Here is a 27,355-nt window from a genome sequence, read left to right on the forward strand (position 1 = left end):
AAGACTAAACATACTTTAACAAGTTGTCTTGGCCAGTTTGTACTTTACTGACTGTTCAATACTATTCTGATTGGTGGTTTGCCCTATTATCCTTACTGTGGTTTATTCATTCACCTACAACCAAAGTCCTAAGATACAAATGGTTTACTTTGGGGCAATTCTTCTGATGTTTTCCAAATAAAGCCATCCATACACCTTCGCAATTAACATGGTCACAATAAAAACGCAAACAGGTTTTTTTTGGGAATATTTTTCTTTTTTATTATCATCAAGAATCGCAGACTTAGTTCTCCTTCTCCTGGACAGTCTTTGTTCCGCGCAGTCTGCCGGTACGACGGGCAGCGATGAGACCAACCTTGCGACCAGCAGGTGCGTCCCTCCTGATGGTGGAGGGTTTACCAATATGCTGATGGTTACCACCACCGAAGGGATGCTCAACGGGCTGCACAGAGAAGAAAGGCCATGTCAGAATTCAACAGGAATACCCATTATCGTCTTAATAATCTTAATGAAGTACACTGCATCTTTTACATCTCGCAAGACACTCCATATCAAATATAGGGTACGTACGTTCATGGCAACACCACGGACACGTGGCCAGCAGTTTCTCTTGGCCTTGTACTTGTGGTAAGCACGACCAGCCTTCAGGATAGGCTTGTCAATACGTCCACCACCAGCAACAACACCTGTAGAGGAGCCCAACAGTTAAACACGGGCAGCTTTCGAAATGAATGAGGTCAACAAAACGAAGACTTTTGTCTGCAATGGATTGTTCTTTGAGTTGGAACAGCAGCTGGGATTGAAATGCCAACCCGTCCCAAGTAGTATGAAGACTCCAAGGAAAACGTCTTACCGACGACGGCTCTGTTGGCAGAGGCAATGACCTTCTTGGAGCCGGAGGGAAGCTTTACCCTGGACTTCTTGGTCTCTGGGTTGTGAGAGATGACTGTGGCGTAGTTTCCAGATGCACGGGCGAGCTTGCCCCTGTCTCCAGGCTTCTCCTCCACACAGCAAATGATGGTACCCTCAGGCATGGTTCCGACAGGCAGGACATTGCCGATGTTCAGCTGAGCTGTGGATCAGAAGGTCGACAAACTGTTTTAACAGCTGGTAAGATGGTTTTACCAGAACACAAAAGGGAATACTAATGCCAAGCTCAAACAACATTTTAGATAAGAAGCTCCTAAAACTCTACAACTGGGAAGGTGCACTAGCCCCAGCTCAATGCACGTAATGGGAGAATAAGACCATCATAGGCCATCATCGATTCCTTATGATCATACATAATACGTTTCTTGCACCAACAGCCCTCAGCATCTTTTTAATAACCGAAAGCACAGGTGGGAAGAACACTCATGACAACTCCAGGGGGAACAACATTAGACTACCATTAACGTCACTACCAGACCAACATCTATTCAACTTCAGCTCCATCAAACCTCTTACCCTTCTTGCCGCAGTAGATGAACTGTCCGGTGTGGATGCCCTCAGCAGCAATGAAGAGTTCTGTCCTCTTCTTGAAGCGGTATGGGTCACGGAAAGCCACCTTCGCAAGGGGTGCACCACGGCCGGGGTCGTGGATGATGTCCTGTGATGTAAAAGGTGTCCACGTGTTAAAAGTACATCCAATAGGCCCGCATCATTCAAATAAAAGCGCTGGAACACTGAATGCAAGGACAGCCATGTTATTTACCTTCACGATTCCCTTGATGTAACCATGACGTTCAGCGAAGTCAATGTGACGGAGCTTGGCAGCCCCTTTTCTGTGGTGGACATGGGCTTTGAACACAGAGCCCGCACCTTTACGCTGTCCTCTGATAACACGTCCCATCGTGTACTGAAACCAAAAAGAATGACCAAGTTAGTTCAAAGACCAACTCTTGAATGTATATATATATATTCACTTATCTACCACCGAAGTAAATCTATTTCAGGCGCCACAATTCACGGATGAAGTTAACTTGACTAGCTGGTGCATGTGGACGGTTAGCATTATTTAGCTGGATAAACAACTATCTAGGTAAAGTGCAATACCCAATCAATATACTTGAAAAGGTTTCGGAACCATATATGGTCCACATACGAGTTTCTCTTGTTTTAAATTGGCTCCAAGACCGGCCTTTTACCCTACAGTGCTACCAGGCCATGTCACTGACCCAGAGATTACTGTCATTTTAGCACATTAAATCTATTGTTTTGTCGAAATAGTCAATAGATGTTTTTTGTAGGCCTTTATTAAACATATCTTATGGATTTTTGCGTTCGGATGAATTAAGCAGGAGCGTGATTAAAGCAGATTTGCTGAAGAGAAAAACATAAACGTCTCATACCTAAACCCCGATGGCTGAAAGAGGAAGTACTAGGAGACGACGGAGGTTTTCTTCCGGGGAAATAAAGAGAGGGCTGATGGGAAGTTTTCGGAAAAATGCTTTTACAAGTTACACATTTAAGCATTAAATATCTGAAACATGGGGATGACTATTTATTTAATTTATTTAAAAAAAAAGAAGCAATTACGTCAGATGTTGTATTCGATGTTTAAATATTCGACCAGAAGCGTTCAAAATATGTTTTATTAGTGTGCACGGTTTCCTCAAGTGTTTCGAAAAACGATAATGTTGAATTCCGATATTTTTTTTGTAAAATGTAAAATGTGGATAACTATCTATCGGACTACATGGTGTGCACAAAATCCATCGTAATTATAAATAAAATAAAAATATTATACTGTTCAGTTATTTTCCAGCAGGTGGAGCAACTATGGCAACTAGCTAAGAGTATCGGTGAACTAAAAATCACCAATTCCATGTTAAAATAAATTAATCCATCAATTAGAATTATCGTTGAAAGGATAACCATAGTTGGAAATACAATATATACGATGGAATCCTGTTACTTGAGGACAAATAGTCTGCTCCCAAACAAAAAGAGAGAAACTGCTTTTGCGTGAATGCAACAGTCTGTGTCATAGTCTGTAAATACTGATACATACCTATTGATATTTATAAAATAGTCATCAATATCCAAAAAATAACCGTTTTATGGACAAAACTAATAAAAGTACATGCAAATTTTGTTTGGATTCTCAGCAAATCAAAAGGATAAAGCAACATCGCGATATCTGTCTGTTCGCCAGTCTGCGCTGTACCTACTGTGACGATATCTCGCGGTACCACACAGCTCTGTCTCTCATTCCACCACGGTCAAGCTTGCCTGAGGAAGGTTTCTGGTGAACAGCTCGGAAGGAAAGCCTATCATTTCGGAAGCCCATAATTTATTTTCATTCATTTAATTGAAATAGTCAACCTATTACGAATACATCTGAGTGGATATTGATCGATTATATTTGACCTGCGTTTGTGTTTTAAAAAAACGAAATAGCTCTAGCTAAGTGGCCGTGCTAACAAAGAAAAGCCTTTCTCTTGAGAAATAATCCCCCACGATTCTCTTTAGTTATGAGTCATGTGGTCGTCGATAATCAACACGGTCTAGATCAGCAGGTGAGTGTTTTCCCTTGGTTTTACAATTTACGAATATGGATGTCTGCCGTGCGTATTTCACCAGTGAAACGGTGCCCTGGCAGTTTAATGCGAGGCTGGTCTTGCTAGCCGGTTAGCTTGGCTAGCTTAGCTTGGCTAACGCTGGCTGGCAAAATGGTGGAGCTTCTAACATCGCCATCGCCGAGAGTCATGGCGGCGATCGCTACTGCATTTTGAAATCGATTTTCCAAACCGTTCATATTGTTTCCAGGGTAAACATGATACACAAAACCCAAGGGTCGTTAATGTAATATAATTGTGTTGGATGTACATTGTGTACTTTCGATGGTTAACCGGTTGGATCACTTTTTAGCCGAGTGTCGAGTACCGGCCGGTGTGCTGTTAGCTTAGCGAGGCCCTCAGAGCTTGAAACGTGGCGCAGGAGGAAAAAATATCCGGGGCAATTTTTGGGTAATCTTCCTTGACAGCAAACGTTTTTTCTCCCATCTTTCTGATTAAAAGGCGGTAGTACGAGTTGGATCCATTTGGTTTTGTAGGAATGATGTGTGGTGGCTTACAGTCTCAGCACTTGAATAACGTAAATCACAGTGAAGTGATATTGTCAACCCGAATTACCTTCGGTTTAATGTGTTTACGTGTGGATGCTTAGTACATTTCCGTTGTCATTCTGGAATAAGGACATTCCGTGTTCATAACGTCATTGGCACCTCCATTTGCAGTTAAACGTTGCTATATTAACGCGTTTCGAGTGTGTACATTTAAAGTCGATACCTAAGTTTCAACCCGACATTGAAGTGTTTTTCCAGGTTTATTTTCCTCCCTTTTTTGAAAAAAATGTCTTACTTAATTTGTTTTAATCTCTAGCTCGCTGGACTAGACTTGAACTCTGTTGACGGACAGGGCGGAGGAACCGGCAGTAAGTACTTATTCCTATATTAAGACCATTTCTCAATTAAAATAATTGTGTTTAAGTTGTGAATGTACAACAGTATTTAAAAATACTCCTCTTATTTCTGTAGGACGTTACATTCCACCTCACCTGAGAAACAGAGAGGCTTCTTCCAAAAATGGTAAGTCCATCCAATCTTTTCAATGCATGGGCTAGAATTGTGACAGGTACAAAATATCTATACACTTCCATGGTAATTGCCCCTGACTGCAAACCATTCATGATGGCACTTTTCATCTGTCTCATCACAATTAAGAGACACTTTTGTTGTTATGAAATTATTGGAAGGTCGGAATTAATTTATTGAGAAAGCCTAGCCTGTTTTGCGCATTTGAACTTTTAAGCAGGCACAAGTTGGTTTTTCATGTGCATTACTTTTACTCTTAAAAGCATAAATTGCAATTGATGCAGTACATTACATAAAATTATGGTTGCGTTACATACGTAAAAGGGTTTCTTCTATTTTGCTGTTCTTTGTTCCACAGCAGGAAATGGTTATTCCACTGGTAGACAGTGTGGTTATTCAGTGGCACCAGTAAACCTCTGTAAGTCCCTATTGTTTTCTCTGAGGGCAACCTGCATTCCCAGCTGCATGATATGGCCATGTACGCACTAGCAAAGCCGATGTAAAGGGAGAGGGCTAGTTCATAGCTTTTCTCATCCACTCAAACATGGCTATGGCCTCATTATTAATTGATGTGCTTTTCTCTGCTGAAATGCGTGAAGTGAATGTAAAATGAATATTTGTAGTAACTACAGATGTGCTGCTATTTACCTGGCAATACACAATCATGGTATAAGGGCGTTACTGCGCTGAATAATATTGACTAATTGCCTATAACAAGCTATTGATTAATTGCATCTGGCATCTTGGTATGTAAAGAAGTCAAGTATGTCTTCTTACCGGACACCCAACCTTTGGATTGTGGCAAAGATGCTGCCCAAAATATCCCGAAGGTCTCTAGCAAGCAGTTCCCACAAGTATGGCATGCAGAGTGAGTTGAAAGATGCTGACGTAACCGATGCTAAATGGGATAACTATGGGTGGTATTTAGGTGCAAAGTCAATGTTGGGAGTTTTTTTTTTTTTACTTCAGCTTGGACCAATAATGCTTGGTACAACTTTTCATAGCCTGCCTCCACACCTTTTTACCCAGGTTACCCAAGACTGGGTGCTCAAGAGCTTGCCTTTTACCATGCCTACAGTGGGGGTTGGCCAAACAGATGTGGTACAAATGGATACATCTGCATGTTGTGCCACTGACCCATCTTGAGTTATATAGCTGGAGCAGCACTTAACACTATGCATCAACATGCCTAAGTGGAAGCCATCCAAGCGTTTTAATGTACAAAGTAAACGGGGCCTGGGTCCCCTTAACATTTGTAGTTGCTTCTACTGCATGGTGGTGCCTTGAAGTTTCTGCACTGCATCTCTAGTAGTAGGCCTGTCCTACGACTGACGCAGCATCAGTCTGTAGTGGCATTGCTTTAGACTGGCTTATCGTCTTTTCCGTTCGCTGTTAAACAATCACTACTATTTGGGAAACAACTTGAGATTGAGTTGTTCGATAAATCTGGAGTGTAAGGTTATCTGTATTTGGATGTTTGGGAAAATGACTAATACAATTAGGTTATTCTAAAGTAAATTTATACTATTACTGCAGTAGCGGAAGCTAGTTACCAATGGTAAAATATTGAGTCAAATTTAGATGATTCCACCCAATGCCAATCACCATTGCCTATTTTTGGACTTCTGAACCAACTAGGGGATTGTTGAGTCGGTGGGTTTTGTGAGCTTTGTCAGTGTTAATCGAAAGCCAGTGGTTGCCATTAAGGATTTGGTTTGTGACTGGCTAAATTGTGCTTGATGATGTTAACACATGGTACGGAATGAGTGTGTACTCGTGTCCCAAGCAACGACTGGGTTTGTGGTGTGACGTTATACGGCACTTGCATTCTTGCTGTGCTTGACACCCTTTTAACTGCTTGGGGCTGCCCCATGCTGCTGGGGTATTGTGTGGCTGCCTGGCGAGGAACATCGCATTGGTGAAGGTAACGGCCAATTGTCCCTCACTCACCCTCCATACAAACAGCCTCTTTCCCCATGTGCAGTGATATCGGTATGGCCACAGATTGGAATGACGACCCCACCCAGTGTGCATAGCTGGGTAGCTCGCTGTGTTAAATGTGCCTCGAAGGCTCAGTGATCACAACAGCCCAGCAGCACCTGGTTTAGGAGACTCATGGCTGCTTAAGTTGAGCGTCAGAAAGGTGGACATTGATAGCTATCCTGGACTTCAGACTGAAGCGAAACATAATTCTACACATAATGTGGACGCTCACGGGGATCTTTCCTCTTTTTTTTTTTCATGTTTTGTCATGAAGACCTACCCGGCTGGGACGGTGGACGTAGCAATGGCTTCGTGAATGGTATCCATGCGAACCGTATGAGCGGGGGCTTTGGAGGGCGGGGAGCTCCTCGCAATGACAGAGGTGGGAGTGGCGCCTGGGTTGGTCAAAGGGGCGGAGCTCATTTACTCGCCCAATACAAAACGAAGGTGGGAATAACCCATCGTGCCTAGTAATAAAGCAGAACCGTTTTCAAATTTGACATGGCAGACCACTAACATCTTGACCTTTTCATTTGGTGGTTACGAACATTAAAGTCAGTTTAATCTGTTATATGGTCCATAGGCTTATTTTAGGTATTGGCTCGTTGCCATTAGTTGAGCAAAAACTAGTTTGCTCGTTGGCCAAACAAATGAGTTTTGGACGATTGTGTCAAAACCAACGCCGAAGAAACGCACTGTTGGTAAGGCAGTCAGCTGTTTTCAATTGGCCCTTGGGTTAATATCTGGCTCGTTGCTGTGCTTTAGGCTTCGGTGGAGACGGCGGCGGCGGCGGTGGTGGAGGCGGAGGCTGGGCCGCGCCTGTCAGGGATGCTAGGGATTCTTCCTACAACAGCTTCGGCGGTCGCTCTGACCGGGGCAAGTCTGCCTACTTCAACGACCGCGGATCAGGCGGAACACGCGGAAGGTAAGGAACGGTCGTGTGGACATTATTGGTGGCGTCGCTCAGCGCTGATTGCGTCGACGGGGTCATCATACAGGTGAGAAGGCACTTGGGGCCGAACTAACGTGTGGTTGTTGTTTCAGGTATGAGCGCGGGGGTTTTAACAGTGGAGGGAACAACCGCTGGGGAGAGGACTCGAGAGAGGAGGAGGATTGGTCCAAGCCCACCGCCGCCAATGAGCGCCTGGAACAGTAAGAGCAGTTCTGATGGAGCCTTTTGAAACAGCCCGCCAATACCGTCCGGCTGTGTGCTTAATTTACACTTCGTATTTGATTTAAAGTGAGCTGTTCTCTGGGGGCAACACCGGGATCAACTTTGAGAAATACGACGACATTCCCGTGGACGCTACCGGGAACAACTGTCCGCCCCATATTGACAGCGTGAGTCCCGGCCTGATGTGGCTCTTTGAAACGCTTTTGACGCTTTGAAAGCAGATATGACACAAGCACATTATCTTTAGATGCATCTTTAACTGTTCCTTTTCTGTCCTGTAGTTCCACGATGTCGAGATGGGAGAAATCATTATGTGCAACATTAACTTGAGTCGCTACACCAGGCCTACTCCGGTTCAGAAGTATGCCATCCCAATCATCAAGACCAAGAGAGATCTGATGGCTTGTGCCCAGACTGGTGAGTGCTCGCGTGCAACCTCTTGTTGAATGCCTCACCTTCGATTAAGGGTTTACCCTGAATACATTGCAATGCGGGGCTGAACTTCATTGTGTATCGCTCCCTGTGCTGTTTTCTAGGCTCTGGAAAGACCGCGGCCTTCCTGCTGCCAGTGCTTAGTCAGATCTTCATGGAAGGACCCGGAGAGGCCCTCCAGGCCGCAAAGAGCAGCGGCGTAAGACTCACCAGAATCTATATTAATAACCCCGTGGTAACCACTCACGGTCCATACAGCCGCGGCATGTGTCTCACCTTAACCACGTGCTCTCATTCCACCTGCAGGAGAATGGCAAATATAACCGCCGCAAGCAGTACCCGATCGCTCTGGTCCTGGCTCCCACCAGGGAGCTGGCTCTGCAGATCTACGAAGAGGCCCGCAAGGTGAGCGTCTGGCGCGTAGCTGGCTGCCGGTACAACCGTGGCAACCCAATATTGGACACGGATATCCGATGGCTTCCCCTGACCCTTGTCGCCCTGCTGTAGGTCGCCTACCGCTCAAAGGTGCGCCCCTGTGTGGTGTACGGCGGCGCCGACATCGGCCAGCAGATCAGAGAGCTGGAGAGAGGCTGCCACCTTCTGGTGGCCACCCCTGGCCGTCTCGTGGACATGATGGAGAGAGGCAAGATCGGCATGGATTACTGCAAGTGAGTACCCCTTCCAGCCGCCTGAACCGGAGCCCACGGACGCCTCTCGCCGGCCCGACCCTTGACCGCTGCGTTTGTCCCCGTAGCTACCTGGTTCTGGATGAGGCTGATCGCATGTTGGACATGGGTTTCGAGCCCCAGATCAGACGTATCGTGGAGCAGGACACGATGCCCGCTAAGGGCAGCCGGCAGACGATGATGTTCAGCGCCACTTTCCCCAAGGAGATCCAGGTGTGTTTCAAGGACTGCGACGCAAACCGGCTGCATAGAATAAAAAGAGGCTGTTTTTCGGCCATCTGAGTCCTAGGCAAGCTTTCTAATGCCCTTTTGGTTCCTCTCCCTAGATCCTCGCCAGGGACTTCCTGGAGGACTACATTTTCCTAGCAGTCGGGCGCGTCGGCTCAACTTCAGAAAACATCACCCAAAAGGTGGTCTGGGTGGAGGACAACGACAAGAGGTCCTTCCTCCTCGATCTCCTCAACGCAACAGGTTAGGAACACTGTCTTAACGAAGATGGACACGTCGGGCTCGAACCCGCCCTCTCGTTTGTCCGTCCCGTCGTCGACCAATAGGGACCCGGCTCATGACTTGTTGTTGTATTTCGTTAAATTAACTATTTAATTATGGCGTTATAAATAACCCAGTATAAATCTACAGCGTCAAGAGGATTACATTTTGTTAAACTAAAACTGTATTATTACACTATTATATACTGTAACTTTAATTGTAGCTTGTAGGGACCGGTATTCTTGCGGTAAAGACGGTTGCTTAAACATTTGGTTAAACACTGTCTCAAAGCTGTTTGAGTTGTGTGCTGAACAGCATTGCGTTTACTGGCCAACTTGGTTTTATCTTAGTCATGCCCACTGATGAAAATGTGCCAGAAGCCCCAGAGAAACCTGGTGAGTATATTTATAATCGTAATTCAGTCTGACTCCCGTGTCAGAAACATCTCGTCCCACTGCTCATCCCCCACACAACCCCTCTCTCTCCCCCCCCCCCCTGCTCTCCAGCTGACACCCTAATGTTTCCGTTTGAATTCTTTGACCCCTGTCATTTCTGATGGGGGCAGACCTCTAGGGCGGCCAGGTGGTGTTGCCAATGCATTAGGTGGGCACCGGGAAACGAGGCACAGCATATCTGTTGGTGGTTTTAAGTAATGCTGTTGCGCCCATGGGAATAACTATTCAAATTTTAAAGTTGCGGTGCTTATATGCAGGGACCGATTTAATAAGACCCAAATCATGGTACGACGTGTTGCATGCCAACATTTCTTCAAGTATTGGCTATGTCGGGGACATACACAATACTGGCTGTGAAGCTGGACCTCGTCTGTTATCACCATGGGGATAGAACATCACAGGGCTCAGTGCACGGAGATGGGTACTCTTTACTCAAGGCCTTACCATTGTGCCTACGTTTGGCAACTTGACAAATATCCATGTGCTAAGAGCACGGCACAGGTGGGCACAGGTTGTTCAGGGACATTAGGTTGGTGGCTCCGTTTGGTGACGTAGCTGAACTACACCACTGTTGACCTGGAGTTGTGCCTCCAGACCCTTCTGCCATCCTTTTTATAGCAAGCTTTCATTCTGAGAACTATTAATGGTAAAGATCCTTTGATAACAACGACGGTTGCCTGAGGAATCGGAAATCCTGTAAGGGTTGGTAATGCAATGGCTCCCGAATTAGTGTTAGGGGCCAAATTAAGGCTGAGGGTTAATGGTTGTCGGTTAATGCAAAGCTTCTTATCATGGCTTCCTGTCTCCATTTTTTTTTTATTTGATGCCCCTTTTTTTGACTCTTTATTTTTTTTTAGAGGTTCCTTGTAGTACAACTTTCCCGTTCCTGCTCCCATCACTCCTCTCCCCCCATCCAGGGGCCCCTCTACGGCGGGTCCACCTGGTGCTCCCCGAGTCTCCCTCTCACGCCGCTCCTTCTCTTTACAGGCAAGGAATCCCTGACCCTGGTGTTCGTGGAGACCAAGAAGGGCGCCGACGCCCTGGAGGACTTCCTGTACCGCGAGGGCTACGCCTGCACCAGTATCCACGGCGACCGCTCCCAGAGGGACCGAGAGGAGGCCCTGAACCAGTTCCGCTCCGGACGCTGTCCCATCCTCGTGGCTACTGCTGTACGGAGACCCCACTCGCTGCTCACCGTCCTCCAGCTGAGCGTCCGTCCCCCTGGCTGTCTCTAACCCCCCCCCCCTCTCTCTCTCTCGCTGTGCTCCCTCCAGGTGGCGGCCCGAGGTCTGGACATCTCCAACGTGAAGCACGTCATCAACTTTGACCTGCCCAGCGACATCGAGGAGTACGTTCACCGTATCGGCCGTACGGGACGTGTGGGCAACCTCGGTACGTGGCGTTCCACATCACGATGGGTTTTTCTGAGTGGACAGTCTAATTGGGTTTCTGCGTGGGCCGCTGGTTCTAAGAGTTCCCCCTCTGCATGTCATCAGGTCTGGCCACGTCGTTCTTTAACGACAAAAACAGCAACATAACCAAAGACTTGCTGGACATCCTGGTGGAGGCCAAGCAGGAGGTTCCCTCCTGGCTGGACAGCCTGGCGTACGAGTACCAGCACAAGGGCCCAACCCGCGGACGCGCCAAGAGGTAACTTGAGCCCCGGCCTTATTCGGCGCCTTTTTACAACATCGGTACCATCTGCCACCCGACGTGACCACCGTCCTGACGTTTGCCTCCCTTTTTTCCAGCGGTCGATTTGGAGCGGCCAAAGATTACCGTCAGTCACCTGGTGGTGGTCCCAGTGCCTTCGGCGGTGGTGGCGGCGGCAGCCGGGGCGGTGGTAGCCGTGGCGGCGGCGGCGGCTACGGCGGGGGAGGCCGTGGCTTCGGCGGCGGCGGAGGTCAGTCACTTCTTGATGTGTTGGTTTGCGCTCGCCCTGTGCGACGGTACAGACCTCGTTCCGCCAACACGTTTCTCCTTGTGCTTGTCCGTCTCCTCCAGGCGGCTTCGGCGGGAACTTCCACGGCAACGACAACTACGGCGGGAGCTACAGCAACTCCGGCAGCTCTGTGGACTGGTGGGGCAACTAGGCACTGCAGGAGCAGGTTGCCATGCCAACCCAGGCCCCACGGAAACCACATGTAAACTTTAGCCAGACCATAACAACCCCTTTCCCACCACCCCACTCCCCCCTCTGTGTAGCTCCATGACACACAGTACATTACCGATTCTCTGCCTCGCACCCCGTTTTGCTTCCCGCCCAAGCGGAAGTGTGGCGGTGTGATGTAACCACCAGCGTCGGCGGCCCCCCCCCCCCCCCCCCCCCCCCCCCCAAGGAGCTCGCAGAGATCCGCACACCTCAGAGAACGAGCATGGACGCTGACATGCCAAGTCCGACAGCAACCTCGGACTCATTGTAAAGAGTATTTTTTTTTTCTTTTTTTTGATGGAAAAACCAATAACCTGAGGATCATTTGTATGTTGATGTACTGTGCCTTTTTGAATCTTAAAAGGAAATCTTATGTTATCATTTCACCAAAAGAACTTGGCCTAGAGCTCTAAATTTGTTATTACTGTTTTGTTATTTGGTGAAAAAGCAAAACAAGCTTGGACTTAATCAAACCTTGGCAAATACTGGGGCGTTATGGCTCGCCCGAGTCATGATTCCATTTGATCTTCAAATTAATTGCAGGGACATCATGTAGCCTTTTCTACACATGGCTAATGGCGCCATCGCAATAGGTTGATTCTCCACTGGGACATTCCCAGCGCGAGGAACAAAACTGATTCCAATATTAAGAGACAAAGAGTTGGATTCCTTATCTTTTTGCGCTCACTCTATCCTGGACAAGCTCCATTTTAAAAGGACATGGTAGTCTTTGAAATAGCCATTCCTATTGTGATCTTAATTAACACGGTCATCAAGCTTGGTGCCAACGCTCACTGAGACTAAAACTAGGATCTTCAATGCTGGAAGTTACTACTCCACATTTCTCAATTGACTTGACAGTGTTACGGCAGCTAGTCTGCCAACCAAGTGCTAGCTACATAAAATGGGCGGTGTTTTTTGTTGGTTTTTACTCGAGACATTTCGGTGCGGGGGGAACGTGCGCGGTTAACAAAACAAAAACCTAAGTCCGTTTTCTTTGATTTCTCTGGAATGTTTCTCTTAACGTGTATCGAAACAAAAAATGCCTGCCCTCCAGAAGGCCACGGGTCAACACGGCCGCATAAGGACCACGGCATCGGGGAAGGGGCGTAACACACGACGTTGGCGCTGGGAGATCGGAGGGCCAACGGCAGGGGCCCGGGCGTTATTCTACGCATGCGAGTGTTTTGTTTTTTGGTCAAGAAGGAAAGGGATGTGAACGGAGTCGCAGGCTTAACTTAATTACAAAGGTTTTCTCTTTTTCAAGCTGCGTTGGAGGCATGGTTCATCTTAAAAGCAAACAGGCATTAGAGTGGTCACAGAGGGTTACACCGCAGTCCGGTGGCAGGACGCAGAGAGGGGGGCACGGCCACGTTTAGGGGGCTGGGGGGGGTGGGGGGCGGGGTGTGGGTTCAGGTGGGGGTTAAGGCGCAGTTTCTTGGGCACCACCATTGTTGTCAGTGGCTTTGGTTTCCATTGCTGCATTCACAAACCGTGGCAGGCAGGCGGGCCAGAGATATATATATTTTTCTTGGAATAGGGTGTCCACTTCCTTATGGGGACGTAGTACTGTCAACTCCTCTGGGGGTTCATCTGCTCAGAAGTGTGTAACAAAGCCCTGGCGCCTGTGAGGCTGGACCAGGCGTTTCCTCTTAGAGAGGAGCGGCCAATGAGAGGAGAGATGGGAGTATTTCACCTTTTTAGTGCTATGTGTTGCCTCTCAGGTGTGTTGTGCCTTGAAACATTTTTTTTTTTAAGAAATTGAACTAAAAGCGGATGCACTGACGGTGATGACTTTAGGGTTGAATGGTGCTACTTGATTTAGGTGTGCAGGCCCTTTGTACGTATGTGCCCATCGAGTTTTACAAAAGTTATTTTATTGCACATCTAGAGTTTTATATAGATGTCTTGGATATATGTCCTTAAGCTTCCAAATGTTTGTGTGTGAGTGAGGGGGTGGCGAGAAAACGCAGCTTGTTTACAAAGGGGAGGGGTTCTCAACCTTAAACCAGGATTTATTTGGGACCAGGGGATTTAGCAGTTGGGGAATTTAGCCATTTGCACACAGATTTCTAGATTCTACTTTTGCTGCTAGTTTTGTGTAATTTATTAAGCATTTTTGACAAATATTTATTTTTGTAAGCCTCAAAGTGATTCTTTGAAAGTTTCAGAAACTTGACCAAAAGACAGTACAAAACACTGGCACTTGAATGTTGAATGTCACCTGTATGCGTGAAATTTATATATTTCGGGTAGTGTGAGCTTTTTAATGTTTAAGACGCATTGGACTCCGTAATTAATATCCACAGCTGTTTCAAGGCCTTCTCAGGGCCATACATCTCAATTAGATTCCCAATTGGCCATCAAATTGGAATGGAATTGACAAAATGCCAAGGTTTGGAATAAAGTTGTGTAAAGAGCAAATCAATTTCCTAAGCGTATCGGTGCAGAAGTGTTCAGATTCTCCAATTGTGTGCATTGTTTGTTTCTTAACTCTTAATTTGACCTGATGACTATATCTATTTTTTTCTCCAGTGAATGTCTGGCACATGGCAATCTGTAAAGAAACAAACATGTGGTTTATTCTCCTGTTGCATTTGCATTATGTGGTAGCTCTCGTGTTTTCCCCGAGCGAGTGCGGAGCAGGTCGCCACGGCAGCGGTGGTCTCCATGGCGCCCGCTGCTCCCAACCTGCTCCCTTCTCCGGGGGGAGAAACCGAGGGCTCTTTAGATGTAGCCGTTGCTTTTCTGTACTAGCCTAGGAGCTAATGCACTGCATGAGGAACACTCAGCTGTGCGATTAATGTATGATTTTACCAAATTAAAGTTTGAATGCAAAAGTATCTGGAAAGGAAGCATGTTTATTGTTGATTTGCCGAGGAGACTGTTGTTGGCTGGAAGCCCTTTGCCACTTTGTGTAGCTGCGGGGTGGGGATGGTAGCAAAAACTGCGTTAGGCTTAAAGGTTTACTTATTTTTGAAAGATATATAAAGCATTTGTATAGTCAACTGTGTCAATGGTTTTTTTTTTTTTTCCACCCACTGAAATGTCATTGGGACACCGATGCTTTGGTTCCACAACGCTAAAATGTGTGGGAAAGAAATCTGTCCTGGTTTTGTCACTAGTCTGTGGAGCGAGGAGTTTGGGGAAGACTATTCTCACCAGGCCCTGCTGCTCCACAGGGTGTGCTGTGAGGCTTCCCTTGCACTGTCATGGACATCTACTTTGAAATCCCGTGGGTTGCCATGTAATGTCAATTATAACACATTTGCCCTGCTTCTCAAACCAACAGTACACCTCTGAAAGCCGGATCCTAGAAATGGTACTGTCCATATACCCAGCATTGATATCTATGACAAAGTACTAACATGATCAGTTTTGATAAATTCGAGCCCTTTTCTCGATCCCACTGTGTGTGTGTAGTCTTTAATCTGTGTGGAGTGCTACGTTATGTGTCGAGGTGGCGGCCCAGCGTTGGCTCCCAGAGTAGCTCTTTTTTCACGCTAATTCCAGTCGACCATCATCTTCAGCGCCCGCCTCCATCCAGGGGATTTGACTGCCATTAAGAGATGGATGTTTGTGTGTTGTAATGATGGAGTGCTTCAGCACACTAACTCCAACGGGGGAATGGTTTGCACTTAGTAAAGGGGCATACACGGCTCTAATCCATCCAGTTTCACAACTGTCAGCCACACAGTCTCGTCCTTCTATGCAGTGGCTTGCGAGCTGTAGGCATCTAGACAGACATGGGATAGGCAGAAGGGATACATGTGCTGATATGCGGACCATGAATTCGACCACACATTCACATGGAAGCAGGAAACGGCATCACCAAAGAAGTAAGAGTCTATCAAATCCATCTATCATTTTTGCGTTTCACGAATGTCAAGTAATATTTAATGGATATTGTATCACATAGCAGTTTACGCATTTAAAAATTGCCATCTTTATTTGCCCTCTGGCATCCTTGTGTGATATGTTGTGTTCTAGGTCTAATCCTGGCATGTCCCGCATGAGAGACGACAGGCATGTCGGCTGTAACCGCTCTCACTGGTCAGTCTTTCTCGGTTCTCTGTCCATCTGCGTTAACTCGCTGCCTCATGGGATGTCATTCTATGTGTCTTAAGAGTTCATGTGGTGAAATGGTTATGCATAAAAAAGGGCCTTTTTAAACTTGGAACTAGATGTAAATTAAATTGAATTAAAAAAAATTGACATACTATAAATCAAACTTACTCAACCCTGTTTAAATATTTGTTTATTTATATAGATGTGTATATATATGTTTATATTTGTAGAAATAGATGTCGATAGATCGATAACTATCTATAGATGTAGATCTATAGACAGATCTATAGAAGGAGAGTTAGTTTGCCAATCATTGATTTTTTCCCGTGCCCTAAGGCCCAGTTCCAGGCCGGGTTTGAGGGTAGTCAGCGGCCTGTCCTTCCGGTCATAGACCTTACAAATGATCACATTAACAGAACTCTTCACCACCACTGGATCGAGAGGTGAAATACCAGAGCACAGACAATACCCATTGTTGTCGGGGCTAATCTCTCCTGTGTAAGCCTTCTTTCTTAATCACATCATGGCTCCGCCACGCCAGCCAGCTGTGAAAGAGGCCGTCTGGCCTGGATATATTCCCCAGCCTGGCTACTTTCAACGTCGTTCAACCATCCGATCCTTCAGCTGTCCCTTCTATGAAGCCTTGCCTTTCGAGGTGTGTCAAGGAGGCTCTATTTAGTGCTGTGTCTGGTGGTTCAGAGGCTACTATTGACTTTATCCTGCACTAGTCTTGGCTTCTGTCATCATGACTAGCTGTTCTAGTTCATGAGCCTCGCGAGAATGGGGGATGTCACATTACCGAAATGTCATAGGTTGCAATCCACAAGGACCCCAATAGACTTTTGACTCAATCATCTCAGACCTGGGCTTGAATCCCTGCTTGTGTTCAGCCCTTGTGTGATTCCCAGGTTTTGAGGGGATTTTCCTTTGGAAACTCCTCTGCATTGACATATATGGAAAGGATGTGCAACTTTCTATGATTGTGTGTGCATACGTACGTGATCCAGCTAAATGGCCATCATGAGCTAGAAAATATCTAAACCCTGCCCCCTTCCAAACTGACCAGGATAAAAGTAAATCCAATATTTTATAGAATTATATTTTCATAAATAGTTGCTAGGCAAGTGGTCGATTTAAAGAGGATTTCTCAAAGCTTTTTGAGGCAAAGAATTTCCACGGTAAACTAACCCTTCTACCTTTCCCCTCTCTATAATGACAAATACATTTTCTGCATTCTTTAGCCTCATGAGACAGGCCAACGGATAGGACATCAGACAGTTCCATTATTTCAATTGTTTCCTTGTCAGGAGCTGGCCTGTCTAACTAGTTAGAGCCAGAAAAGGAGAGCATTTCCTTAAGCGTACAAGTCAAGTCAGTGAAATCGCAGACATTAACAACAGTGCTAGGAAATCCATCTTTTAAACAATTGTGACCTAAAATAAAGCCAGAATTGTTATGGGTCGTTGAGAAGGGTTCTGGCCATTAACTGTATGGGACAGGCCCTCTGAGGTGCATCAAATAAACCAGGAGAATTCCCTTTACTATGCAGTAAACCCGTAGAGCAGTAAAGTGTCCTGGGTCATTTAACATTCTAGGTTTGTTCCCTCGCTCTCTTCACGCCCCTCTGTCCTGTTAACCCGTCAACCACAGTCTCCGGGCTGTTCCTGCTGCTGCTGCTGCCCCAGGCCGCGCTGGCGCGGTGGGCATGCGTGCGCGCCTGCCCTTCCTCCTGCACCTGCACCCAGGAGAGGAGCTGCAGCGTGCTGTGCGACCGCTCTGCCCTGGCTGAGCTGCCCAAGGAGTTCCCCTGCGAGGCCTCGTCCATCAACGTGGACAAGAACCGCCTCAGGTTCCTGTCGGAGCGGGCGTTCGGGACCCTGCCCTCGCTGCGCAGCCTCTCCCTGGACCACAACAACATCTCCTTCATCACGCCCGGAGCCTTCAAGGTCCGACCTCAACCCCCCCCCCCCTGGAACATTCACCGTAACTATACAATGTATAGAATGCTGTATATCTATAGGGCAGCAGTAGCTCAGGATGTAGAAGCGGGCTGGCTGGTAACCTGAAGGTTGCCAGTTCGATCCCCGGCTCCTCCTAGCTCCGAGTGTCGAGGTGTCCCTGAGCAAGGCACCTAACATGAACTATTCCTGAAGAGCTTGCTGTCGCCTTGCATGGCTGACGCCGCCGTCGGTGTGTGAATCTGTGCATGAATGGGTCAATGTTAGGCAATATTGTTAAGCACTTCGGGTGGCCACTGGTTACAAAAGAAGCGCTATAAAAATGCAGTCCAATTACCATTTTAGATCCAAATTGTAAAAGTGCTGCTTCTTCCCTGCAGGGCCTGCCCAACCTGGTGGACCTGAAGATGGCCCACAACGAGTACATCAGCTACCTGCACACGCGCACCTTCTCGGGCCTGAAGAAGCTGGTGCGCGTGGACATGTCCGACTGCAACCTGTTCAACATCCCCGACCGCATCTTCCTGGAGCAGATGGCCCTGAGGGAGGTGCGCTGCTTCCAGAACCACTTCCGCCGGATCCCCGGAGCCTTCCGGGACATGGTGAACCTCACCCACATCTACCTGGAGAAGAACAAGATTGAGGCGGTGGCCTACAACTCCCTGCTAGGCCTGAGTAATCTCAGGTATGCGTCTTTCGATCCTAAACATGACCGCAAAGGTGATTGTAGTGCAGAATCCCCAGTTAAAATCTAAAATGCTTTTTTACAGGTATCTGAACCTCGAGGACAACCGCATTAAGGTCATCCACGACCAGTCCTTCCAGGACCTGCAGCGACTGGAGACCTTCAACATCAACGACAACCGGCTGGTGGTGCTGCCCCAGGACCCCTTCAAGGGCCTCACCCGCCTCAAGATGCTCAACCTGGGGGGCAACCTGCTGACCAACGTCACCAAGACCTGGTTCAGCGACCTGGTGGAGCTGGAGGTCCTCTACCTGGACCGGAACCGGCTGCTCTCCATCGAGGAGGGCTCCTTCGAGAACCTCACCAGCCTGATCACCCTCCACCTGAACAGCAACAACCTCACCGCCTTGCCCTTCCCCGTCTTCCAGCCCGTGTACTTCCTGGGGCGCCTCTTCCTCTTCAAGAACCCCTGGGAGTGCGGCTGCTCCCTGGAGTGGCTGAAGGAGTGGATGGAGAGCTACCAGCTGGTGCGCGACATCCCGTGCGCCTCGCCCTCCTCCGTGGCCGGCCTGGACCTGGGCGAGGTGGTGTTCGCCCGGGCCAACGGCTCCTGCGTGGACCCCCCCGAGCTCAACGCCACGGCGGCCTCCACCGCCGTGGCGTCCACCACGGAGAACCGCTTCAACAGCCTCATCTCCCGCCTGCTGCAGAGCGAGCTGCAGGAGGAGACGGGGAACCTGACGGAGGGCTTCCGCAACGACACCCTGCTGGACCCGGAGGGGGCGCTGCTCTCGGTGGCGGGCCGGGGGCGGGCGGGCCGGGCCCACGTCCGCCTCCTCGTCGCGGGGTTCCTCTTGAGTTTGAGCGCCTGCTCGGAGATTAGTTTTCGTGTGTTCGGGACATGAAGGGAAAGGTACCAACGGTGTTGGGATCGGTGGTTGGATAAGAATGGGCCAATCCGATGGTTGGGCGGTTTTGGTTACACTTTGAAATAGTGATAAGAAACCGGGAGGCTCCCCCCCCCCATCTCCCACCGCATGGTTTGCAGTCTGAGGAGCGGGTGTCCCAGCAATTGATTTCAGCCACGCTGTGCCGTGAGACTTGGATGGTTACGCAGAACATTAAGACCCTGATCTTCTTTACGCTTTGGCTTTCAACACATGGCAACCCGACTGTTGGGTTGACCAACTGATCATAAATCAGAAGCTGTGGTTACATAACCCCTTACAAATGACATTTCATTGATAATGTGTTGCAGCGACACATACCCATTCAATTTTCCATCTCGCAGGGAAAACCGAACGTGAATACAGAGGAGATAAGAGCAAGGGTTCTCCCACCCCCTCTGTATTCCCCTCGGAAACAGATGCGCTCTCTCCCTCACGGCCCTGTCAACGTCGGTTCAGCTGCGCCTCATAAAAGCATTAATCTTCTTATGGCATTCAGTGTGTGCTCTAACCTAGGGTGTGATGTAATAGAGAGACATTATTATCTCATCTGCTCCCAGGGGATGGAACGTTGACCCCTTCTATGTATCGGACCGTTTCTTAATGCATCCAATAACATCCTTTGGCTGTCGGTTCGAGGGGACATATGCCGGCCGGTGGATAAGATGGGTGACGAGGGACTTGGGTAAATCGACCGGGCCGGGCTTGTGTCCTAGCGTGTGTCTGTAACATGTCATGTGACCACACCGATGTTTCTCTGTGCTTTATTGGAAACCTGTCTTCTGCTACTTGGCACTGTCACCCAGAGATCTGCAACATTATATTTGCACATTCATGCATTCTTTTAATTCCTGGTTGTATAATGATAAAGCAACGTAGCCTGGGGACCCAGATGCCTGTTTGACTTGTTAAGAGTGATATTTTCTCACGCAACATATATATAGAGATACATAATTGTTTTTCCGTAATGAATAAAAAGGCAGTTTTAACATTAATCTGCCTGAAAGAGCGATTTTTTTTGCACACGAAAGGCGTTAACATCCACCGACGGTGAATTTTTGTTAATCTGTGCTCATGTCAGCCCTTTTAATGTGGGATTAGACCCGACTAAGACTAGCAGAGAAGCAGGGACATGTCCAAGTAGATGCTCACTCAGGCCTGTAGACTCATCTCCATTTCATCTGTCCCATTAATCAGTGGTGTAACGTAGCTACTTTGATCCCGGACGATCTAGAGATGACACACAGTAGGCTATATATGCACCGCTATCATCTACTCTTTCACCTCAACGGTACAAGGGGACACGTCCATGTTTGATGAAAAAAGGTTCCATCCAAAGGCTCAGTTATGGTTCCACGTCGATGCAACGACCCCGCAAATGCGGACCTGTTTTGGTTCTGCGTCGGGTTTTAGTGAACGAAACAATCACAGCCCTTCCTGCTTGCGTCGCTTCAGGCCCTTGCGGTAGACGCATGAGGGTACGCATTTAAGGGGTCCGTAAATCCCCTTGCGTTGCGTCGATGTATAACCATAAACCGTAACACATTGCCTGACCCTTTTCCATATTCCTCATGTCGAGGTTTCGTCTCGTCAACCCAATGTTCAGCACATGATTTAAGTGAACCATGTGATATCAACTTTCTAAAACATTTGCTGACAATCACAAAGAATATTTCTCGTCTTCCACTGTGTCAATGTCAATTATGGAAAGATTCTAATGAAATATGTTGTATGAACTAGCACTTTCCATTGCAACAGTTATAATGGAAAGTTATACACGTAGGAAAATCTTGCAATGAATTTTTCTTTCTGAACAAGCCACGGCACGGCTTTATCAAAGTATATTAAACATTTAATATATTTGTTTTGCTATCCAATCTTATAAATGTTTTTAGATCAAGAATGACATTTAGATTACAGTGCTGTCCTGAGGTAACATGGTGACGGGATGTTTTTAAAACATCAATCTGATATGCTGTTATATAATATAACGTAATATCGTGTCCTAGCTCTCGTTCCAATCACTCAGGGGAACTGATAAAAAAACACACCACAGAAGACAACACTTTCCTGAGATTGCATGCTTTGTCAAGGGGTTACCCAACACCGGCACAAAGCAGAGGCGCTTTCAGTTTGAACAATGTGTTGTCCAATGCAGGAAAGAAAACGATTCGGTTATATGAGCAGCAGTATAGTTGGCTATTGCGTTTCATAATAGCAGGGGTTAGGTACAGGCTAAAGTGTTGAATAGTTGGGGCCTGCACCTTAGCATCCTAGGATGTATTCATTAGAAGAAAAAGGTGGATAAAAATCATGTTTGTTTAGTAGTAGTGACAGTATCATCCTGCTTAAGGTTTCGTTGTCATTTAATTAAAAAATGGATGATCAGTGCCTTGGGGATGACTTGTTAATAGGAAAACTAGGAGGTCAACGCGAGTAGCCAGCTCTGTAAAATGATCCAATTCTTATATTATTCATCACCCCCACCACCATTTGCCAACGTGTGTGTATGCGTGCGTGTATGTGGAAAGAAGAGACCCACACTATTTTTCACCACATAAAAGGAAATATATTTTTAAAAAAATGTTCATACTGAAGAACTTTTAACATTGCAGAGTCATTTACACAGGGGCAGTCCTATGCCACATGTCATATTCATATACAAGTTATTCAGACGCACAAGTGGCCTCCCCTTCCCATGCGAAGAATTCACTTTTCAGCAATGTGCACGGCGCACATCCTGTCCATACAGATACACAGCTGTAGATTTAAAAAAGAAATCAGCATTTATCTTTCATTGGTTAAACTTAGTTTAAAACATTAATACTCTCAGACAACACATTTCTGAAATGGCAAATGAAGAATAACATGTAATTCTTCCCCCACATCTCCAAAGTAGGACAAATCGAAATTTGAAACAATGCGATTTGTTTATTGAATTATCTTTTTTATTTTTTACAAACACATCTCACATATGGTTGATCTTTACAAACGCGTTGTTTTAGAAATGCTGCCCGAAATGCGAAGGATGTGCATAGGTTGTCAGGGCAACGCCCGGCTGTGGGTGCAGTCAGGGTCATTTCCTGGTTCCCCACGCGTTCCTTGGTCAGGTGCAGTCTTCAAAGCAGCTGGAATGTTCTTTTTTTTTTTATTTATCTACCACCTTCTCCACCTTCTGTGGTTTCTCTCTTGGAGGTTTCAACAGTTAGGGACACGGGGGGGGAGAGGGAGACGGGGGGGTGGGAGACGGGGGGCTGGGTAGGTACTGAGCTTGTGAACGTCCACATGCAAGACCCCTCGTTGGGAAACCTCTAAAGACATACACGGGTTCATTAGAAGAGACGGAGTGTGGTGATAAGACGGATGTGTGTGTGTGTGTTTCAATCTGTCCATCTGCGCAGTGTGTCAGGGTCTTCAGGGGGTAGCAACGGGGCAACGCCTCCATTGCGGTACCATCAAAAGGACAGGGAGGATCTGAACCTGAAGGGCACTAGTGTCCCCAGAGGTGTGTGTGCATGGAAAGGATTCATATATATATCATTCATAAATAATGAGGGGAGCTGATGTTGTCTATACTAGCGATGGCAGACACTTGCATTTCAAGTGTGCTTTCCCCCCCCCACCCTCTTCCAGGTCTCTCTCACACACACACACACACACACACACACACACACACACACACACACACACACACACACACACACACACACCTCTAAGGGGCTTGACACAATAAGAATTACAACACCTGACAGAATTACTGGTGTGTGTGGTCATCAAGAGTCTCACTCACACATCTCGGGCTCGGATACCACATGAGAAGGGAGGGGGGGGGGGGTGTACCGTCTTGCTAAAAGAAACATCTTGAAAGAATGTCTCCTGGCCTAGCTACTCACAGACACGACAATACTCATTTCGCTTTACATCGTCCTACAAAGCGCTAGGGCTGGGGGGTCTGTACTGGCCGGGGTCCATCGGCGCACCGTCCTCTGTGGATGCGGTGGTCTGGCGGTGGCGTCGGTGTTCGATGCAGCGTGAGGCGTTTCCATTGTATGCTTGCTTGGTTGGTTGGTTGGTAGGTTCGCGCCGCTCATTTCTTCTTCTCCCTGGAACTACGGGGAGGGGCGCGATCCCAGGTGCTTTGTTATAGGTCGAGAGGTCGGACAGGGGAGGAGTCAAGAGGTCGGAGGAACCAATGAAGTAGGTTTGAGAAAGAGGAGGAGGAGGTCAACCCGCCTGGGACGAGAGACGGGCAGAAGGGGCGGGGGGGAGCCGGTGGGTGTAGGGGGCGCGATCCAAGCTTGGGGGGGGACGGGGACGGGGACTGGGACGGGTGGGGGGGGCGGTCAGTAGACCCAGGAGACGGGCACCCACTGGTTGGTGGTGCACACCAGGTCGATGGCCTCCTCCAGGTGGCGGATGGTCTCGTCGATCTCGTTGTTGATGATGGTCTGGTCGAAGTAGTGGGCGTAGGTCTTCTGCAGGATCTCTGACTCCTTCTGCAGCCGCTGCAGCGACTCGTCCTGGTGGGGGGTGGGGGGGTGGTGGTGGGGGTCACAGAAAGAGAGGGTGGGGGTGTTGGTTAGAGATGGTGGGGGGGGGGCGGTCAAGGGACGGACGCCATCGAAACCTTTTACTCTTTTTAGACGAGGAGGACGAGGAGGAGGAGGAGCAGGAGGAGGACGAAGAGTGCTGGTGGAGGCGCTAACTCTACGTCTTAGGGGGAGTCTACTACACCCACGCACACAGAGGGACGCGTTGGCGGAGCTCCGCCTCCCCGCTGAGCCGGGGTCGTACTTACTGGCAGCGTGCGGCACCAACGGGGCACCTGGGTCCGGCGTGCCACCAAAAACCAAACCAAACGCATGCGGCGTGCAACACAGAGAGGGCAGGGCAGAGAGACAGGTGAGGGCCGGGGCAGAGAGACAGGTGAGGGCCGGGGCAGAGAGACAGGTGAGGGCCGGGCAGTGAAGAGCACCTGACTGTCAAAACCCCGCCCACTCCCCATGTGAGGGGGACGCGATCCCGTCACCGGCAGAGCAATGACGTGAGGGACGCGTTCACGTCACCGGCAGGTAATAACGCGTCTCGTCTAAGGTGTGTGTGGGGGGGGGGGGGGGGTTGTTCTGACACCGCCTTGAAACAAAACGCTTTCACGTTGTCGCCGTTGCTGGAAACAGCCCCTTTTGTTCCAGTTCCAGTAAGCGGAGCAGAGGTGTGTCCCGTCAGCCCATAACAGGTTGTGCGTGTGGTAGCGTGTGTGGAAGGGCCCCCGGCGTTCACCTGTCTGTGGCGGGTGAGTCAGGATGATGAACCCAACCACCTGCTGTGCCACCTGGCACACTTCTCTTCCCCTGGGGGTGTGTGTGAGTGCGTGTGTGGGGGGGGGGGGGGGGGGGGTTTCTGTGTGCTTGGCTACCTCGTTGATGCCTGGGGTGATCGTCGGCGCGGCGATGAAGACGACGTACGGGGCGAACTCCGCCGTCCTCAGCACCTTCAAGGCCTGGTGGAGACACGAGGTCAGAGGTCAACGCAGGCCCAACACAAGGGGCAGACAGACACAAGACAGGAGTGTGTGTGTGTTGCCGTTTGTGTGTACGAAAGTACAGTCCGTGTACGATACACACACGCACGCACGCACACACGACAACAATCTGTGTACGACCAACACACACAGCAATCCCTGCACAGACACACACACAACCATTCACAAACACACACAACAATCTGTATACGAAACACATAGAAAATAACATTCATTGTACCACCCACACACACAGACACAAAACAAGCCATACCAAGCCGCACACATACACAAAACAACAATCCGTGTACGACACCATCCATACACAGACACACAACAACAATCTGTGTACCACACCATCCATTCAGAGACACACACACACACACACACACACACACACACACACACACACACACACACACACAAATCTGTGAACGACCCCATCCAAACACAGACCAACACACAATCCATGTGCGACACACCTCCCCCCCCCCCCCCCTCTTCAGACCTGGGGCTCCACGTCCAGGATGGCCACCAGGCCGGTCTGGTGGATGTGGCGGATGGTCTCCAGCCGTGTGCCGTACATGGCGTCCTCGTGGCTGCCGTACTCCAGGTACTCGTTGTTGCTGATGTCCTGCATCATCTGGTCGTGGGACACAAAGTAGTAGTTCTTCCCGTTCTCCTCCTCCTTCTTGGGGGGCCGGGTGGTGTCTGTGGGGAGGGGGGGGACAGACGGCCGCGTTAGGATTTGTGGATGAGAGCAAATGTGCGCACACGTGGGTCGGTTTTTAAATGCTATATTGATCAAGATTAACAAAAATACTGTTTATTTTGGTGGGTGTTGTTTTGACTAAGACCCACTTGACTAGACTGTATAACAAAAAAGCAATAACTTAAAAAATGAATATCCGACCTTTTACCATTGTAGTCTAGGGCATATAGTGAATGTAATGCAGACACTATTACCATATATCTACATCTAAATGTGTATATATATAGACACCTTTCACAGTATTGCCTGTTACATGGATGGATGAAGCCTCTTACGTGGGATGGGGTAGGCGAATCTGTCGGGGTGTTTGGTGATGAGTGTGTTCTTAATGTGTCTTCTGCCCACGCCGTGTGCACCTAAGGGGACAGACACACACACACCACACAGTGTCAGACAGCAGTCCCCACAGACCCAGACACATGGTGTGGAGATGCGCCGGCGGTGTCTCACCCAACAGCACCAGTGTTTTCCTCTTGAAGGCCGGAAGTTTCACAACCTCTTCGTACGTGACGAGGTCTAGTTGGTCAAACACTGGGGAGAAGGGGGAAGTGATATCGTGAGAATGGCCAACGTGCAGGAAACCCCGTCCCAAGAGCTTGGTCCGACCACGTGCCACGGAGAGAGCGCTCCGCTCATTCTCACAACGAATCACAAGCCACTGCATTTGTCTTGTTTGACGATGTGGTATTTAGCACAATCACAATCAGCTGGTGTGTTGTTTGGAGGAACAGAAAGTAAATCATTTAAAGTTTCTTTGTACAATGAACAGTTCCTCTGGGGCCTTTGATGGCACATGGTCGGAGAGCCACTAGTCCAGGAGAGTGGGGATGACAGAGATCTAATCTGTGTCTATAAGGTGGATGCACATGAAGACAAGGGTATAAAACCATCATAGAGTTCACAGTGTTCACAGTGTCCTATTTTATAGTGCTCACACCAACAGGGTAGAAGTAGAAACTAGATGCGCTTTTTATTCAAAAAGCATGGGAATAATGTTGCTATTTTGTTATCAAGATATCATTTTAGAAATGGCCGTCACAAATAGGATGTGGAGTTCTTTTTGTGTTTTAGCCCGCAATCATTCTCTCACTAAGGATCACTCCCACCCAGGGTTTATGCTAGGGGAGTGTTGCCGTCAATTATTCAGCCGGGAGGACAAAGAGAGGCCATCCCAGGGCAACGCATTAGCAAATGAGATTGCCGGCTACTGTCCCACAACTGTGCCAATCTCAACACAGAATGAAGAGTCAAAAGTTCCCCCATGCACCCACCCCCACCCCCGTCCCCTGGTAACGCGAGCCGGGCATCTTGGGTAAAGGCTGACATGTGAAATACAATACCCACAAGGCACTTGGGGGAGAGCTGACTCTGCGTGCTGAGTAAGGACCAGATGCACTTCTACTGTGACTGTGTGTCTGTGTGTGTGTGTCTATGTCTGTGTGTGTGCGTCTATGTCT

At 48.2% G+C, this 27,355-nt stretch overlaps 4 protein-coding genes across 18 annotated transcripts in view; 2 read left to right on the forward strand and 2 right to left on the reverse strand.

Moving 5' to 3' along the window:
• Positions 1-234: 234 nt before the first annotated feature.
• Positions 235-2,363, reverse strand: rpl8 (ribosomal protein L8). Its single transcript, XM_030342787.1, has 6 exons — positions 2,331-2,363; positions 1,694-1,837; positions 1,447-1,588; positions 854-1,072; positions 571-686; positions 235-442 (listed from the first exon to the last, which is right to left on the reverse strand). Exons 2-6 carry the CDS (start codon positions 1,829-1,831, stop codon positions 284-286), a joined length of 774 nt encoding a protein of 257 aa, XP_030198647.1. The 5' UTR covers positions 1,832-1,837; positions 2,331-2,363; the 3' UTR covers positions 235-283.
• Positions 2,364-3,167: 804 nt separating this feature from the next.
• Positions 3,168-14,790, forward strand: ddx3xa (DEAD-box helicase 3 X-linked a). Of its 2 annotated transcripts, XM_030342788.1 has the most exons (18): positions 3,168-3,500; positions 4,365-4,416; positions 4,520-4,570; positions 7,325-7,484; positions 7,604-7,711; positions 7,801-7,900; positions 8,015-8,150; positions 8,270-8,364; positions 8,472-8,570; positions 8,673-8,833; positions 8,920-9,064; positions 9,178-9,322; positions 9,691-9,735; positions 10,783-10,964; positions 11,070-11,187; positions 11,292-11,445; positions 11,547-11,698; positions 11,800-14,790. In XM_030342788.1, the coding sequence occupies exons 1-18, from the start codon at positions 3,456-3,458 to the stop codon at positions 11,886-11,888; spliced, it is 2,037 nt and encodes a 678-aa protein (XP_030198648.1). In that variant the 5' UTR covers positions 3,168-3,455; the 3' UTR covers positions 11,889-14,790. The 2 variants fall into 2 exon arrangements, with proteins under 2 accessions (XP_030198648.1, XP_030198649.1); XM_030342789.1 differs by lacking the exon at positions 9,691-9,735 and having other exon boundaries at positions 3,169-3,500.
• Positions 14,791-15,618: 828 nt separating this feature from the next.
• On the forward strand, positions 15,619-20,600 carry nyx (nyctalopin). Its single transcript, XM_030342791.1, has 5 exons — positions 15,619-15,786; positions 15,938-16,000; positions 17,666-17,961; positions 18,354-18,658; positions 18,744-20,600. Exons 2-5 carry the CDS (start codon positions 15,976-15,978, stop codon positions 19,561-19,563), a joined length of 1,446 nt encoding a protein of 481 aa, XP_030198651.1. The 5' UTR covers positions 15,619-15,786; positions 15,938-15,975; the 3' UTR covers positions 19,564-20,600.
• A 1,551-nt stretch (positions 20,601-22,151) lies between these two features.
• Positions 22,152-27,355, reverse strand: part of caska (calcium/calmodulin-dependent serine protein kinase a) — a 125,236-nt gene continuing 120,032 nt past the window's right edge. For 10 of the 14 annotated variants that reach the window (XM_030342798.1, XM_030342796.1, XM_030342792.1 and 7 more), the window contains 5 exons: positions 26,349-26,429; positions 26,174-26,254; positions 25,635-25,837; positions 25,022-25,105; positions 22,152-24,125 (listed from right to left, as the gene is read on the reverse strand). In XM_030342798.1, coding sequence (XP_030198658.1) covers positions 23,949-24,125; positions 25,022-25,105; positions 25,635-25,837; positions 26,174-26,254; positions 26,349-26,429 — 626 coding nt within the window. In that variant the 3' untranslated portion in view covers positions 22,152-23,948. The remainder of the gene's footprint in view (positions 24,126-25,021; positions 25,106-25,634; positions 25,838-26,173; positions 26,255-26,348; positions 26,430-27,355) is intronic. The other 4 variants (XM_030342793.1, XM_030342803.1, XM_030342805.1 and 1 more) reach the window with 1 other exon arrangement.

Source organism: Gadus morhua, chromosome 20, assembly GCF_902167405.1.
Source record: "Gadus morhua chromosome 20, gadMor3.0, whole genome shotgun sequence".
Lineage (NCBI taxonomy): Eukaryota > Metazoa > Chordata > Actinopteri > Gadiformes > Gadidae > Gadus > Gadus morhua.